The following is a 14,448-nucleotide window of genomic DNA, read 5'->3' as shown; positions in this document are numbered from 1 at the left end:
GTATGGAGTATGTGAAAACGAAAATATCAAAAAGACAAGGCTGGGATTTAGTAAAATAAAGTGTTATTGTGGCTGAGCAGGAACCAAGAGTCTGGAGTAGCGTTTGCTCGTGTAGCTATCCAGAATCTTCGTTTGCCCCTCCTCTACGGAGTATTGATTGCAAATCTGATATCGAGGCTAATAACGTCTGGCAGTTGTTGGTATTTTTACTCGAGTCAGAGTTCTGAGTGTCAAAATTGTAGACACCTGAGGCCTAAACAGACAGCACCGCCACAACCAAGCTCCGGGTTCCAGCCACACCGTACATAATGACATCGACTCCGCGCATTACGGCCTGAATCCAAAACCCATCCCTGTTTCAAGTCATTGGCATATAGCAGGACAATGGATTCAACGATGTTATGAAAAGAGATGCTTCTAATTGCCTACTTCTAAACTGTTGAAAATGGCTACAGGTTCGGTCCAAGCTTGAAAACCAACTCCCCCGACTCACAACAACAAACTAACCATCGGACTCTTTATCCAGTGCGAATCTGCGTCTGTGGGGATGAAGGCACTGGCAAGTCCAGTCTCATCACATCCCTGGTGAAGGGTGTGTTTGTGACTCACAAGATCCAGCCTATCCTACCCCAGATCACGATCCCTCCTACCATTGGAACTCCGGAGAATGTCACGACAACGACGGTGGTCGACAGCTCCGCCCTACCGCACGAGCGCAGCAGTCTGGCAAGGGAGATTCGCAAAGCAAATGTGATTTTGCTGGTATACTCAGATCATTACAGTTATGAAAGAGTGGCGCTATTCTGGTTACCATACTTCCGGTCTCTGGGGGTTAACGTGCCTGTGGTGCTGTGCGCTCACAAGGCGGATCTCGGATCGGACCACAGTGAAACACAGGTCATTGAGGATGAAATGCTGCCGTTGATGGCCGAGTTCAAGGAGATAGACTCGTGCATCAGGGCTAGTGCTCGGGAACACCGCAATGTCAACGAGGCTTTCTTCCTCTGTCAGAAGGCGGTTACCCACCCGATTGCACCGTTGTTCGATTCGAAGGAGTCGTCTCTGAAGCCGGCAGCGGTTGCGGCATTGCAACGCATCTTCTACCTCAGCGATAAGGACCGGGATGGCTATCTTTCGGACAAGGAAATCAAGGATTTCCAAATGAGATGCTTCGAGAAAGCACTGAGCGAGGAGGATTTGGTTCACATCAAAGAAACTATCCAGAAGACGTATCCCGCTTCTGTGGCCCCGTCGGGAGTTGATTGCAGGGGCTTCATCCACTTGAACAAGTTATATGCGGAGAAAGGGCGTCATGAAACTGTCTGGATTATCCTGCGGGCGTTTCAGTATACCGACAATCTCTCGCTGCAGGAGAATTTTCTTCACCCCCGGTTCGAGGTCCCTCCGTTTGGGTCTGCAGAATTGTCGCCAGAAGGCTACCGATTCTTCGTGAATCTCTTCCTCCTGTCAGACAAAGACAATGACGGCGGCCTCAACGATGCCGAACTGGCGTCCTTGTTTGCACCCACGCCCGGCTTGCCCGCTTCATGGGCGGATGGCTCATTTCCCTCATCGACAGTCCGCAACGAAGCGGGTCATGTCACTCTTCAAGGGTGGCTTGCGCAATGGAGTATGACTACTTTTACATCTCCTAAGACGACCTTGGAATATCTCGCCTACCTAGGATTCGAATCGTCAGACCGAAGCAATCCATCAACGACCGCGGCGTTGAAAGTCACGCGGCCACGCAAGCGTCGACGGCGTCCGGGGCGCGTCGGACGAAATGTCGTCCTCGGCCATGTGCTAGGTCCTCCGGGTTCCGGCAAGTCTGCGCTTCTAGATGCCTTCTTGTCACGCGGCTTCAGTCCTACCTACCACCCGACTATCAAACCCCGGACCGCGGTGAATACAGTCGAGCTGCCCGGAGGCAAGCAGTGCTATCTAATCCTGGATGAACTAGGTGAGCTGGAACCGGCTATTCTCGAGAACCAAGCCAAGCTGGACCAGTGCGATGTGATCGCATACACCTATGACTCGTCGGACCCCGATTCTTTTGCCTACATCCCAGCATTGCGTGCAAAATATCCACATCTGGAAGAACTCCCGAGCGTGTTCATTGCCCTCAAGGCCGATCTAGACCGGACCACCCAACGAGCCGAGTACCAGCCACACGAATATACCGCCTTGTTGAATATGCCCAGTCCACCGCTCCATGTTAGCGCCACTTGGAGTTCTATCCAGGAGGTGTTCGTACACATTGCCGAGGCGGCGATGGAGCCCAGCACCGCGTTTCCCCGGAGCGAAGAGGAAGACGAAGGTAAATGGATGGCTTGGGGGATTGCCCTGGGGGCGGTAGTATGTGCGGGGGCTGCTGCGGTTATGATCTGGCGGCGAGTCAGCGGTAGTGGAGTATGAAGCTTCGAGTTGCACTTATCTAGATACCCATTGGGATTGTCTTTCACGTTTCATCTATATTGCTTGCTAGTTGAGACCGGTATATGGAGTACAAGGTGTATTCAAGTACTGAACATGAACTGGTGGCCCCTATTACCGCCAGATTGTGAGGACGAATTCGCGTGCATTGGAGATGAACTCAGGCTAAGATTACTCCGTCATTACGTAGTAGGCTGTGATCTATCGGGACTCCAGATTTGACAACAATCGATATTACAGCCGACAATCATCTTCCTAGTCTGGAAATTGGAGGTTGGAGCCATACGCCATGCTCCAACCCGCCTTGACAGCTCAGGATGCGGCCCGGGGGCACTCCATAGCAGTGTATTCAAGATGACACACAGAACATACCATAATGGGCATTAGGTCCAAAACAATGGTTTTTAGACAGATATTCCATACTACAACAGCATGTAGTATTCTCTCCTGTACTGCTACTTCTCCACATTCTAAGTGAACTCTTGCCCCGCCCGCCGTCAGGAACCGAAAGTCTCGGGGGCCTGTGCAATCTCCGTATCCCAGTCCTTCTCTCTTAACTTCCCCTAACAGACTTCCTGGTCCTGCTTTCTGACCCTAGACACTCCTTTCGACCGTTCGATTCGTATAATTATCTTTATTTCCTCTCTGTATATCAGCTTATTGCATTGGAACGCGTGCAGCTTGAGTTGCCTTCTGCTTGACTTCGCCCCATCCATCTCCGCAGCGAGCTTCGAACGACGTTAGACCTGGCCACCACGCGCCACGGCCTGTTCCTCTGTCGATATAATAAGCGTATCCCCACGGAGTTTTCTCGTATCCGATAATATTCTTTTTTCGTCGAAAGAGATCCTGAGCATAGCGACCAAGCACCACCGCGAGGTGCCAACGGAACCCCGTTGCGATCGCGTGACGGAGCAGGAAGATTCGCCTGACTATTGTCGATACTGGGAGGTATCGTCTTGGATAAAGGCTCGGGGATATATTTCTGTTTGACAGGCGGCTCTTGGTAGTGTGGTTGCAATCATGTTGTAAGGATTATTCCCTCTTCCCTCACAAGACGTCATCTGTTGTCTTGCCCATTCTGTGAATGTGTCCAAGCAGCACCCACAGTGAATGGCAGCATCAAGCACTGTGATAGTCTATCCAAGATGGTACTCATATACTGTGAGCGGCTTTTCTCTTTGCTAACTGACCCTTTCAACGGCAGTGTTCTTCCACCGCCGCCGCCGCGTTATACCATCCCAGTTGCTTATGCAGCTGGGGCTTCAAATGGTATGCCAGTGCCGGTTGTCGAAACGAACAATGTCATCAGCCATCCTGAGGATGGATGTCCGTTGCAAGTGGGAGAAGGTAGCGTTTACTCTGCTGAACCTTACGTGTATAGCATCTGGGCACAGGTTCGCTAATACTATAGGTTCGATTAGGAACATACCACCTCAGAGATGACCTACACCTAGCGACTCCCCCTCCACATCCTTCCGAGGCGCCTGTTCTAAACCCTAATCCTCTTGCGACTGGTCCAACACCGCCAACGTCGGGGGTTAAGCTGTCTCTGGTCAATGTCAATAACGCCAAAAAGAATCACCCATTTGCTTCGAAAGAGAACGTCATGGCCCCGGTTTTTGGAGAAGGAACCCCTGCGCTTGTCCCTCCGGCTACTAAAGATTCCCTAAAGAGGCGGAAACCGAAGAACAATATCATCAAGAGCAGCTCTTCGTTTGTTTCGCGCGTCATCACCCATGAGTCCATTACGAAGAAACTGAACGATCGAAATCCGGATGGTCTTTTTGCCTTTGCGAACATCAATCGTGCATTCCAATGGCTGGATCTCAGTTCCGAAAAGAAAGAAGAATCCCTCGCCAAGATCCTCTTTACCAAGGCGCATATGTTGTGTCACGACGTTAACGAGATGACCAAGAGCCCGAGTCACGTCGATATCGTTATGGGTTCATCAGCTGGCGATATTATTTGGTACGAACCCATTTCGCAACGTTACGCGCGCATCAACAAAAACGGCTGCATCAACAATTCCCCGGTTACTTACATCAAATGGATACCCGGATCGGAAAACTTGTTCATGGCTGCGCATTCAAACGGACAGCTGGTGGTCTACGATAAAGAGAAGGAAGATGCTCCTCTCACTTCGGAGCCTGGTAGTCTCGCAGAGGAATTCGTGAAATCATCTGGTCGACAGCCGATGCAAATACTCAAGTCGGTCACCTCGAGGAACCAAAAGACCAATCCCGTCTCGCTATGGAGGTTAGCTGGTCATAAGATCTGCCAGTTTGCATTCTCGCCTGACCGTCGACACCTGGCTGTCGTTCTTGAAGATGGTTCATTGCGAGTCATGGATTACTTGAAGGAAGAGTAAGTCAGCCGAGATCAGCTGTGAGAATGAATCGCTAACATATCACAGAGTTCTAGACATCTTCCGTAGCTACTATGGTGGCTTGATCTGTGTTTGCTGGTCGCCCGACGGCAAATACGTCGTGACCGGTGGCCAGGACGATCTGGTCACAATCTGGTCATTCCCGGAGCGCAAGATCATCGCAAGATGCCAGGGCCACAACTCCTGGGTGTCCGCGGTAGCATTTGACCCCTGGCGATGCGATGAAAGGACATACCGATTCGGAAGCGTCGGTGACGACTGCAGACTTCTCCTATGGGATTTCAACGTTGGCATGCTGCACCGTCCCAAAGCGCACCAAGCGAACCCTCGTCAGCGCACGAGTATGGTCGCACCCAGTGTGCACCATGTCCGTCATCGCGCAGATAGCACAGGGAACCGCGTGAGGTCTGATTCTCAGCTCACATCAGACACCCATGATAGCGTAGACCAGACTGTCCGACATCAGGTCGAGCCTAGGTCACGGACCGGTCTATTGCCACCGATTATGGTACGTCCGCGAAGTATACCCTAGATACGCCACGCTAACATCTTGATTGCAGTCTAAGATCGTTGGATCCGATCCGATCTGCTGGCTAGGCTTCCAAGAAGACTGCATCATGGCTTCCTCTCTCGAAGGTATTATTTTTCCCTACCCACATCGTCGTTCAAAACTAACATAGACAAGGCCACATCCGCACCTGGGACCGACCCCGAGAAAACGTCAACGAGAATCACCACGGCTATTCCTCATCCCCAGCTATCAGCGCTACCGCCACCAGGTCAGGATCTGGACCTGGTGAATCGGGTAACTGGATTTGAACACCAGAAGAAGTCGGCCACCTCAAGTTTTGGATTGTAAATACGCTTGCATGTACTATATGTGCACCTGGATTATATACCCCTTTTCAATGGATTTGCGATTGTATTGTTGTATAACATTTCTGCGGAAAACATTGGATAACCAAGTCTCGCGTCAAACCCACCTCTTCTGAGTCACTTGTTCCCACTATCCCGAGCAAACGAAGCATCAGACCGCGCCAAATATCTCAACTCCCGATCAATCACAAAATCATCACAGCGCACATGGTACGGTCCCCTGAAAACAAGCCGACGATCCTCAGGCGAATCCCGATGATACTCATAGAACGTAAGAGTAGTAGCATACACCATCAACCCCCAACATCTCCCGGATTCTGTGTTGGCGTGGTCGAGAGTATTCTCGAGGTCCTTCAACGTAGTGTACAAGTCTTCAACCTCGTTGGTTTCAGTGTCATAGTCGGCTTTGGCGATGGTGACGATGTGGTCGACAAGTTCTTGGCGATCTGGGTTTGGAGCTGAATATCCCGGGCCATGGCGATGGCGCTGGATGCGGAGAGTGAGGGTATCTCGGCTCGGTTGTGATTGTGATTGTGATTGTGAGGCTGGGGCGATTGCGAAGCCGTTGGATGCGGGGAAGTAGTGGCTGAGGATGCCTGATGCTGCTGCTTTCACGACGTTTGCGGAGGTGGGAGAGTCCTCGACTGATTTGACAAGGACTTCAAGGATTGGGAAGGAGAGGTAGGTTGCCATGTTTGTATGTTCGAATGTATCTGATGATGCTTGGATCCTGGGAGATGTAAATCGGGATTTGGGGCTTTTTGTATGGTGATTGGCGTTTCAGGCACCAAAAGCGAAAGACTTGCAGAAAATACAATGAATTCATTTATACACTATTATCAATCATATCACATAGCCAAAGAGAAAATATGATCAAAACAAATCCACAAATAGAAAAGGGTAATCGAACAATCCGTCACATCACACACCAAACCGAGTAGTCATATCCAACAAGTCACCGAATCAAAACCAATTTACAGCACCATGTACAGACCCATGAGGAGAGAGCCAGCGGCCGCAACGGGGACTTTAAGCGAGCCAGCACCGTTGGAGGGCACAATGGTTTCCGAGGGGGTGGCGGACGAGGAAGAGTTGGCAGCGGTGGAGGTACCTTTTAAGCAAAGTCATGTTAGTTACCAGTACAGACACTCTTCTGTAAAGTGAGTGAACTCACCAAGAGTGGTTGAGGGAGATGCAGAAGAAGCATGGGAAGAAGTGCGAGTGCAAGAGGTGGTGGTGTGTTTGCGGGTGTTGGTGGTTGTGGGAGATGATGTGCTGGATTTGGCAGTGGTGGTCTTACCCTTGGTGGTGGTAGAAGAGGCAGACGAAGCAGAAGAGGAAGATGAAGAAGAAGTCGAGGTCGAAGACGAGGAGGCAGTAGTAGAGGCAGAGTCGCTGGACTCCACGTTGAATTGAGCGGACTGGGCCAGGATGCCGGTGCTCTTGTCGTCGTTGGACATGAAGTTGACTTGGAAACCGGAGCTATTGCGCACGTCAGTAACCGTATCTATCTAGCCAAAGAATTGAATGTTAGGAAGGCAACATACCCGTTGTCAATGCCAGCGAGATCCTTCAAGGTGTAAGAGTTGTCCGAGGTCTTGACGTTCTCCGCGACCAGCTTGTTGACGTTGGGGTAGCCGTTCATGTTGACCAGGTAGATGTCGAACGAGGACGGGTCGGAGCTGTACAGTCTCATTAGTATAGGATGTTGATATGATATTAGGGTCATTCACGTACCTGACCGAGTTCCACTCGATAGTGGTCGACTTGCTCAGGTCGACATCATCGTGCTTTTCGGGAGAGGTAATGGAGAGGGCTGATGTTGTTAGTAGGCTTTCTTCTTAACTAGGGAAGAGTAAAATAAACACACCTGCAGTAGTGGCAGCAAAAGCAGCAACGGAAGTGATGGTGAACCGCATTGTGACTGAGTGTGTTTATTGATGAAGCGAATGTACTTTGAAAGCTTCGAAGAAAACGAACGACAGCAGGATTAGAATTAACGAGTGTTCAAGAATAATAGTTCTTGTGTATAAAATTCCCAGAAAGTAAATTTTCGTCCACTTCGAGGACAACGCCTTTTATAGACCCTCTCGCAAGGGAGCCATCCCAGGCCATGTTTTACTTTTTCAGGCCAGGGCCGAGGAAGCAGGATCTATTTTAGGGATGTTAATTATGGATTCATCGAGCACAGGAAATGGTTCAGGCGAATACTCGGAAAGGGTCCATTATTGGAATTATTATTAGTAGTAACCACTGCAGTCGAATCCATCCATCGGTATATGGATACCCTTCAACGCCCTTCTATTGGCACCCTTACAACTAGATCGCAGGGCTGCCTTGTGTACTGTTCCTTTCTTTTTTCCCTAGGGCTTTTGTTGTCTCATTGTGGTGTTGTACTAGGTGCAGAAGGATCGGGTTATCCTAGTTACTATCAAGAACAAGACCCTTGGGCTGTCATACTAGCTTAGATAGAACTCGCCCAAAAGGGAAACGCGATGGGCGGTCTGAACCGCCGGAGATTTCGATCCATCCATATTGATTCAATAGATTTCGATTTGGATGCCCATAAATATGCAATAGCCGTTATCTTGCAGTGGAAGCAGTGTACAGCGGTAATGGTCAGCTGATCGATCGACCATCGCAACTTCGTCTTCTTCTCCAGCTTATCTCCTTTGCTCCCTTCATCGACTACTTTACTGACTCTTTCCCCTTTGATGAGGAGTTCTGGTAAAGAATGACATCAGCTGTCTACAATGACCTCCAGTGGCTTAGACAGTCCGCCATAACCTTGCATTATCACCAGCTGCCACGATAAGAGCTGTATTTTTGCCTGAAACCTAACGAAAGAACTCCCGGCAACCAATTCTGTGTCTCGGTGACAGGGCCCAATATCCGAAAAAAAAAAAAAAAAAAAAGGTAAAAAGGGACCATGGCAATGTCTCGGAGATCCTGGAACAGTCCGATGCCATAATCCCTCTCATTGGCGGATATCGACAAGGCGAGCGAACTAGGGAACTAGGAACTGGAAGGGCAAAAAAAAAATAAATAAATAAATAAATAAAGGAAAAAAAAAAAAGAAAGAAAGAAAGAAAGGCACACTCAGCTATGACCGGATCGCCTCTACTCAGGTAAATCGGTAAATCAGTCAATCAATCGCGCCGTGGAAATCATAGCAAAGATTTTTGGTGGTGTCTCACTTGCCGAACCAAATCATCCCGATTGAGACATGTTCACGGGATACGGCACCCGTATATCTACATCGTCCGGTACGCCCAGTCTTGGGCTGTTGGAATTCTCCACTAAAAACAACCAGAAAATTCCACGGAGTGACATATGCTTTGGGAATCTCCGAAGGGCCCTACGAGAATCAGCGGGTCAACAAAGCATTTATTGAGCTACCTATCCAGATTTCATATTTGATATGTTAAATTTGGCTTATTCCCCACATCGTTGAAGTGAAGCCCAAACAAAAATGCGATATGGAAAAAGACAACGCTATCTGGTTGCGTACATCATTTGGAGAGTTGACTTCGTCCACCATCCGCAGTGACCCTCTTTCGAACTCTGAGGTTAAAGTACCTCGGGCCCAACTGTGAAACACCTTGAGCATTGATTTCGACGCCCGAATCACTATCTCCGTCAGCCTCGGAACAGGCAGTGCTAGTGTTGCCACTTCCAATCCAGACAGGATCGAGGAGCGCAGTGGGACAGAAAACCAGCGCTTCACCCGTCTTCAACTTCACAATCTGTTGAAAAAGTTGGACAGAGAAGGCCGATTTGGCTTCACCATCGTCGCCCATTGACGCACCGGCAATGTGCTTCTTGATAGCTGCGAACCAGGCAGGCGAAGTGAACCGATGCACGATGGTGACGTTGCAGAGGTCCAAGAGGGCCGGTGACATCGTGGGCTCCTGTGTAGCTATCATCACACGCGCGCCCAAGTGGCGTTGCTGACGGATAATAGACAGAAGTGTCTCGGTAAGTTCGACCGCTTCTGGGGCAGTGTCTGTCAAGAACTATGCCCAGTCAGCTTTGAATTGCAACTAGAGGCCGGGGATGTCTTACTTTATGCGCTTCGTCGAGAGCAATCATGCGCCCAGTATGCTTTCGATCCTTCAGAAACAGAGACACACAGATATTAAACAATGCACAAGCATCATCAGGCCCAACGAAAGGACAACTCAAATCCACAATGGTCAAGGATCCCTTGTCGAACTGCCAGATATCGTATAGAGCTTTCTGGGGTGCTTTGCCTTTTACCATCACAGTTCCCGGTTCGAAGAATGATTCGAGCACATCGAGACGCATTTGCAGTGGGCGGGTCTGGCCTTTGACAAACTCCTCGTTTTCAATCCGCATTTTGAATTCGTTATAATCAAAATGACCGCGACCTTGGTTGCTTCGAGCCATATCACGAAGAATTTTCATGATGAACTAGGAGCATGTCAGCTTTGTTTGTGCCAGTTGCTGAGTTCTAGGTCCCCATACCTCAACATACAAGGGCTGGTTGGGCCCGCTGCTGATCCCCATCAAGGTCTTGATCACGCTGATATTCAAGTGCTTTTGTGACAAGTACATGGGCACCACGCGAAGCAACTTAGACGCGTCTCCCAATCCCGGAAGGTTCTCATATGCCTCCTTCATGGCGAAGTAGTTGGTTGGCGACACAAGGACGCGCACCGGGATGCCGGACGAGCATAGATACGCCGCCTCACAAAGCTGAGTACTGCCAAACGCTGTGAACTTGTCATAGTGCAGAACCATACCGGCCAAAGGAGAAGAAAGTCGTCCAGCAGATGACGATTTGATCAGCGAATTTTCCAACAGACAAGACAAAGTATGACTTTTACCACTACCCTGACTGCCGCAGATGAATGATGACCAGGGTGCAGCAACGTTGGCGTATATCAAGTTATGATAGTTGACTTGCGAGTGACCGCCTTTCATTCGCAGTCCCAAGAGGCCATACTGAGAATACACCTTATTCTCATTGTCGTTCTCGTTTTCGTTCTCGTTCTGGTATTGGCTCTCGACGATCTGCTGGGCGAGTGCTGAAAACAGAGGAGCAGTGCTGAGCTCTTCTTCGAGGTGCTTCCGCGTAGACCTCTCGGTGATTTCCTGGCTGTTGATCAAATTTAGGTGATGAGAGATGTCTTGCGCCAAGGAGGACACAGATGTGCGTGCCATGGTTGCTTGTCAGGATTGGCGGATGGTTGAGAGGTGGGAAGAAGAGAGAGAGAGTTGGGGGAGATGACTAGAGGAGGGGTTTTTTTTTTTTTTTTTTCTTTCTTTCCTTTCCATTTTTCTTTGATCTGTGTGGGTTTGTGTGTCCTTTGGCGTGATTGCTGACATTCACTGCAGTGCGTGGTTTGGTATACTACCCCAAAAGGGAACATGGATATGTATCCGCATGTAGACGACAAAGGACCCCTTTGGCTGAGCCAAATGAGCCTAAACATTATGTTGCCTGGCAGAATGACTATGTCTGTTGTTTCTTCTTCTCTATACGATATGGATCCAGTTCTATAAACCTGTATGGCGCTCGAAGGAAGGTATTGCTATTTTACGGACGTTGACGGATAAACTATCCGCGAATATCACATTGAGATGTAGGTGAGCTGCTTAGCAGTATACTTACTAGGAAGCTTGAAACTCCCCGTCGTTAGGCTAATAAGGTAATATATATTCGTACTCTTGACTGATATCTTGGATACGGCACGTCCAAAGTCGCATTCAGTCAGAAAAGACTAGAGATCCCATGGAGACTTGGGAAAAGCTCTAATGCATAATTTAGATACTTCCCAGAGATTTCAAGTCTCCGTACGACATAGGGTATTTTGTGTTGCGGTCTTGATGGCACTGATTGATAAGATATATTGAGCGGACTTAGCCTCGTCTCGCATCGCCCCCTCTTCTACTTGAAGCATCCTCCTTTTGCTTGGTCTCGCCTTTTCTTGCTTTTTCATGATCTCTTCCCCTGTCGGACCATGAATCACATGCGGTCACAGACCAAGTCACTCGTTTCAGAAGAAAAGTCTCCTGAACAACCGCAATTTCTAGCGAGCGGACCCCAAATTAATTGACACTTTAATCTATCCCAGAAACCCAGCTTTTATTAGGGTTATTAACCCCTACGTCAATGATAATGGGCCAGAGCTCCCTTCTGCGACACCGGAGACTGTCGATCACCAGCCTTTTCCCTCCGAACGCCACACCACGCGAAACGATTTTGAAACCCCGGAGTTTCTCCCTATTCTCGTCACTGCAAGGGGAGGGGAAATGAGGGTTTCGAACTATTCCAGGGCGTGCATGCACAAATAACTACTACCCTGATGACGTTCAGGGTTTGACTTGAGGGTTCTATTCTTGTTGTTGTTGTCTGCCTGCTAAACTCTGTCCGTATCCGTAGTCACCGCCACACATCGCCCCAAGACTGACGAAGATTGTAGTGATGATCGTTACTCGCTTAATGAATTCTCCGGATATTCCGAAATATCGTTTAATTCAAAATTAATCGGAAACTGGGCAGCCTCGTCTCATCCCGTCTCCGACTCTGTCTCCACGTTGGCTCGTCGAATTTACCGTTGGCTGCTCGCTTGTCTGGGGACCGGAGGGGGGAAATACACGTCTTCTGACTAGACTGGCCTGGCCAGAAATTATTCCTGGTCATAATATCAATTCTCATGCGAGCTATTCAGGCAGTGAGAGTTTAATTACGTCTTACTCCAGCCATTTCTTTTTTTTTTCTCACTTATCCGAAAGAGAACGCGCAATTCTCACAGTCAAATGATCGGCACGTCGTGATTTGGACGTATGATAGACTACAGAGGATGCTGACAAGCATTTTTCGCCACGAATTGCGGTGGAAAGGATTTCCACCGTCGACAGAACACAGATTAACTGACGCATCATCGCAATATGGAAGAGTGAAGTGGTGCTGTTGCTATGTATAGACGGAGAGTTGTCGGTGCACCAAGATCGTCGTCAATAAACAGTCCTCCGTGCATACAAACTGCAAACAAACGGAGATGGTCGAACTGTCAACGTAACACGATGGTTTTGGAATGAGAGGGTCTAGTATGCTCCATACGGAAAGCTTACATCCCAGACCGGAATACAGCTAGGAAGGAAAAGCGGCCAAGGAAGAAAATAGAGCAAAACGTCAAACTACATGCATATTGCATAGTCCACTCAGTCAGAGCCACATGCATATGAGCCTCCATCCACCATGGAGGGATTACGTATGTTTTCCTGAGCCCCCACGGCTCTCTAGGGCTGAATCTCTCGGAGCGGAAAGTGAGACGGATGAAGTGATTCTCTGTCTGCCTGTTCTAATCTGAGAATCCAGGCAGTGGTGCATGATGCCCCACAATTTCGGTCTTGTTTTGCACGTCCCGGAAGCTTTGGCCTGTGTGTCGACCATCGTGTTCCGGATCCAGACACCTATATAAACCCCTAAGGATCCCCGTGTCAGTTACTCCTTCTTTTATACAACAATCCACAAACAGTCCTGGCGACTCAGTAAATCACGAATATCATATCCACGTCTTTAACGTCCTCACGTCCTTAGATCACCAGATCATCAATTTTTACACTTTGATTTTTTACGACAGTTCCAATTCTATTATCACGATGAAGCCTCAAACCGCTGCCCTCCTCCTTACCCTCTGCGGCTCTGCTTTGGCCGTTCCCGTCCCCAACAACGAGAAGTCCCAAGAACAGCCGACTGCTGCTGGCTCAGTGTCGTCTGTGACTGGTACCCCTTCGAGTCTGCCTGTTGGCTTCCCTCAGCAGTCCGGCACTCCGGCTGGCGCTCCCTCCGGCTTGCCTTCAAACTTCCCTCCGGCTCCTGGTCCCTCCGGGTTCCCCTCCGCTCCTTCTGATGCTGCTTCGTACAGCTTCACACCCTCCGGTCCTGCTCCTTCGGGTCCTGCTCCCTCCGGTGGCGCTTTCGGCTCGAACCCATTTGGATCTAACCCGTTCGGTTCCGCTCCGTTCGGTACCGCACCATTCGGTGCTGGTCCTACTCCTTCTGGCACTCCCTCTGGCCCACCGCCGCAGGGCCCTAAGCCCACTGGCGGCTTTGGCCAGCAGCAGCAGAAGCGCTCTCAGCCTTTTGAGGAGGGTCACCAGCAGGGTCAGTTTGGTGAGGAAGGTGGTCCTCCTCCGTTCGCCTCGGGCGCTACTCCTTCCGGCCCTGCTCCCTCGGGCCCTACCCCCTCGGGCCCCGCTCCCTCTGGTGGCCCCGGAGGCTTCGGTGGCCCTCCTTTCGGTGGTTTCGGTGGTCCTAAGCCCTCTGGCCCTGCTCCCTCGGGTGCTTCTCCCTCTGGCAGCTTCGGCGGCTTTGGTGGTCCCTCGGGCGCTGCTCCTTCTGGTCCTGCTTCCTCTGGCGGTGCTTTCGGCTCCAACCCCTTTGGCTCCAACCCCTTTGGCTCCAACCCATTCGGCTCTGCTCCCTTCGGTACTGCCCCGTTCGGTGCTGGTCCTACTCCCTCAGGCCCTGCTCCTTCTGGCTTTGCTCCTTCCAGCTCTGCGTCCTCTGGAACTCCCTCTGCCTCCCCTACTCCTTTCGCACAGTAAGCGCGGCAAGCTATATCAACAAGGCGTGGATGGTGTGATGTGCCTATAATTACAGTTTCTTTTGACGGGCAGATAATGGACATTATTTGATGGATATACAAGCATTTTCTTTGTCTATGATTGAACTTTACCGCTTTTCATGTATAGAATTTTTCGAATAAATATACTCG

At 49.8% G+C, this 14,448-nt stretch overlaps 6 protein-coding genes across 6 annotated transcripts; 3 read left to right on the top strand and 3 right to left on the bottom strand.

The window, feature by feature from the left end:
- Nucleotides 1-261: 261 nt before the first annotated feature.
- On the top strand, nucleotides 262-2,852 carry gem1 (ERMES complex Ca(2+)-binding regulatory GTPase GEM1). The gene is made up of 2 exons (XM_022542656.1): nucleotides 262-455; nucleotides 527-2,852. The coding sequence occupies exons 1-2, from the start codon at nucleotides 446-448 to the stop codon at nucleotides 2,413-2,415; spliced, it is 1,899 nt and encodes a 632-aa protein (XP_022402729.1). The 5' UTR covers nucleotides 262-445; the 3' UTR covers nucleotides 2,416-2,852.
- An 855-nt stretch (nucleotides 2,853-3,707) lies between these two features.
- ASPGLDRAFT_65200 (WD40 repeat domain-containing protein) lies at nucleotides 3,708-5,641 on the top strand (the record flags this gene model as incomplete). The annotated part of the gene is made up of 5 exons (XM_022548866.1): nucleotides 3,708-3,783; nucleotides 3,858-4,800; nucleotides 4,850-5,330; nucleotides 5,383-5,458; nucleotides 5,508-5,641. 5 exons carry the CDS (start codon nucleotides 3,708-3,710, stop codon nucleotides 5,639-5,641), a joined length of 1,710 nt encoding a protein of 569 aa, XP_022402728.1.
- A 174-nt stretch (nucleotides 5,642-5,815) lies between these two features.
- On the bottom strand, nucleotides 5,816-6,391 carry ASPGLDRAFT_33936 (uncharacterized protein; the record flags this gene model as incomplete). The annotated part of the gene is made up of 1 exon (XM_022544378.1): nucleotides 5,816-6,391. One exon carries the CDS (start codon nucleotides 6,389-6,391, stop codon nucleotides 5,816-5,818), a length of 576 nt encoding a protein of 191 aa, XP_022402727.1.
- A 69-nt stretch (nucleotides 6,392-6,460) lies between these two features.
- ASPGLDRAFT_1308064 (GPI anchored serine-threonine rich family protein) lies at nucleotides 6,461-8,025 on the bottom strand. Its single transcript, XM_022540989.1, has 6 exons — nucleotides 7,910-8,025; nucleotides 7,569-7,850; nucleotides 7,436-7,514; nucleotides 7,246-7,380; nucleotides 6,999-7,180; nucleotides 6,461-6,809 (listed from the first exon to the last, which is right to left on the bottom strand). Exons 2-6 carry the CDS (start codon nucleotides 7,615-7,617, stop codon nucleotides 6,673-6,675), a joined length of 582 nt encoding a protein of 193 aa, XP_022402726.1. The 5' UTR covers nucleotides 7,618-7,850; nucleotides 7,910-8,025; the 3' UTR covers nucleotides 6,461-6,672.
- Nucleotides 8,026-8,535: 510 nt separating this feature from the next.
- ASPGLDRAFT_167896 (uncharacterized protein) lies at nucleotides 8,536-10,947 on the bottom strand (the record flags this gene model as incomplete). The annotated part of the gene is made up of 4 exons (XM_022542655.1): nucleotides 10,187-10,947; nucleotides 9,764-10,132; nucleotides 9,228-9,714; nucleotides 8,536-8,672 (listed from the first exon to the last, which is right to left on the bottom strand). The coding sequence occupies exons 1-4, from the start codon at nucleotides 10,883-10,885 to the stop codon at nucleotides 8,536-8,538; spliced, it is 1,692 nt and encodes a 563-aa protein (XP_022402725.1). The 5' UTR covers nucleotides 10,886-10,947.
- Nucleotides 10,948-13,163: 2,216 nt separating this feature from the next.
- Nucleotides 13,164-14,393, top strand: ASPGLDRAFT_45034 (uncharacterized protein). Its single transcript, XM_022546150.1, has one exon. It carries the CDS (start codon nucleotides 13,331-13,333, stop codon nucleotides 14,276-14,278), a length of 948 nt encoding a protein of 315 aa, XP_022402724.1. The 5' UTR covers nucleotides 13,164-13,330; the 3' UTR covers nucleotides 14,279-14,393.
- The last annotated feature ends 55 nt before the right edge of the window (nucleotides 14,394-14,448 follow it).

The sequence above is a fragment of the Aspergillus glaucus genome (assembly GCF_001890805.1).
Source record: "Aspergillus glaucus CBS 516.65 unplaced genomic scaffold ASPGLscaffold_6, whole genome shotgun sequence".
NCBI classification, from domain to species: Eukaryota; Fungi; Ascomycota; class Eurotiomycetes; order Eurotiales; family Aspergillaceae; genus Aspergillus; species Aspergillus glaucus.
This window is presented reverse-complemented; position numbering and strand designations above follow the sequence as displayed.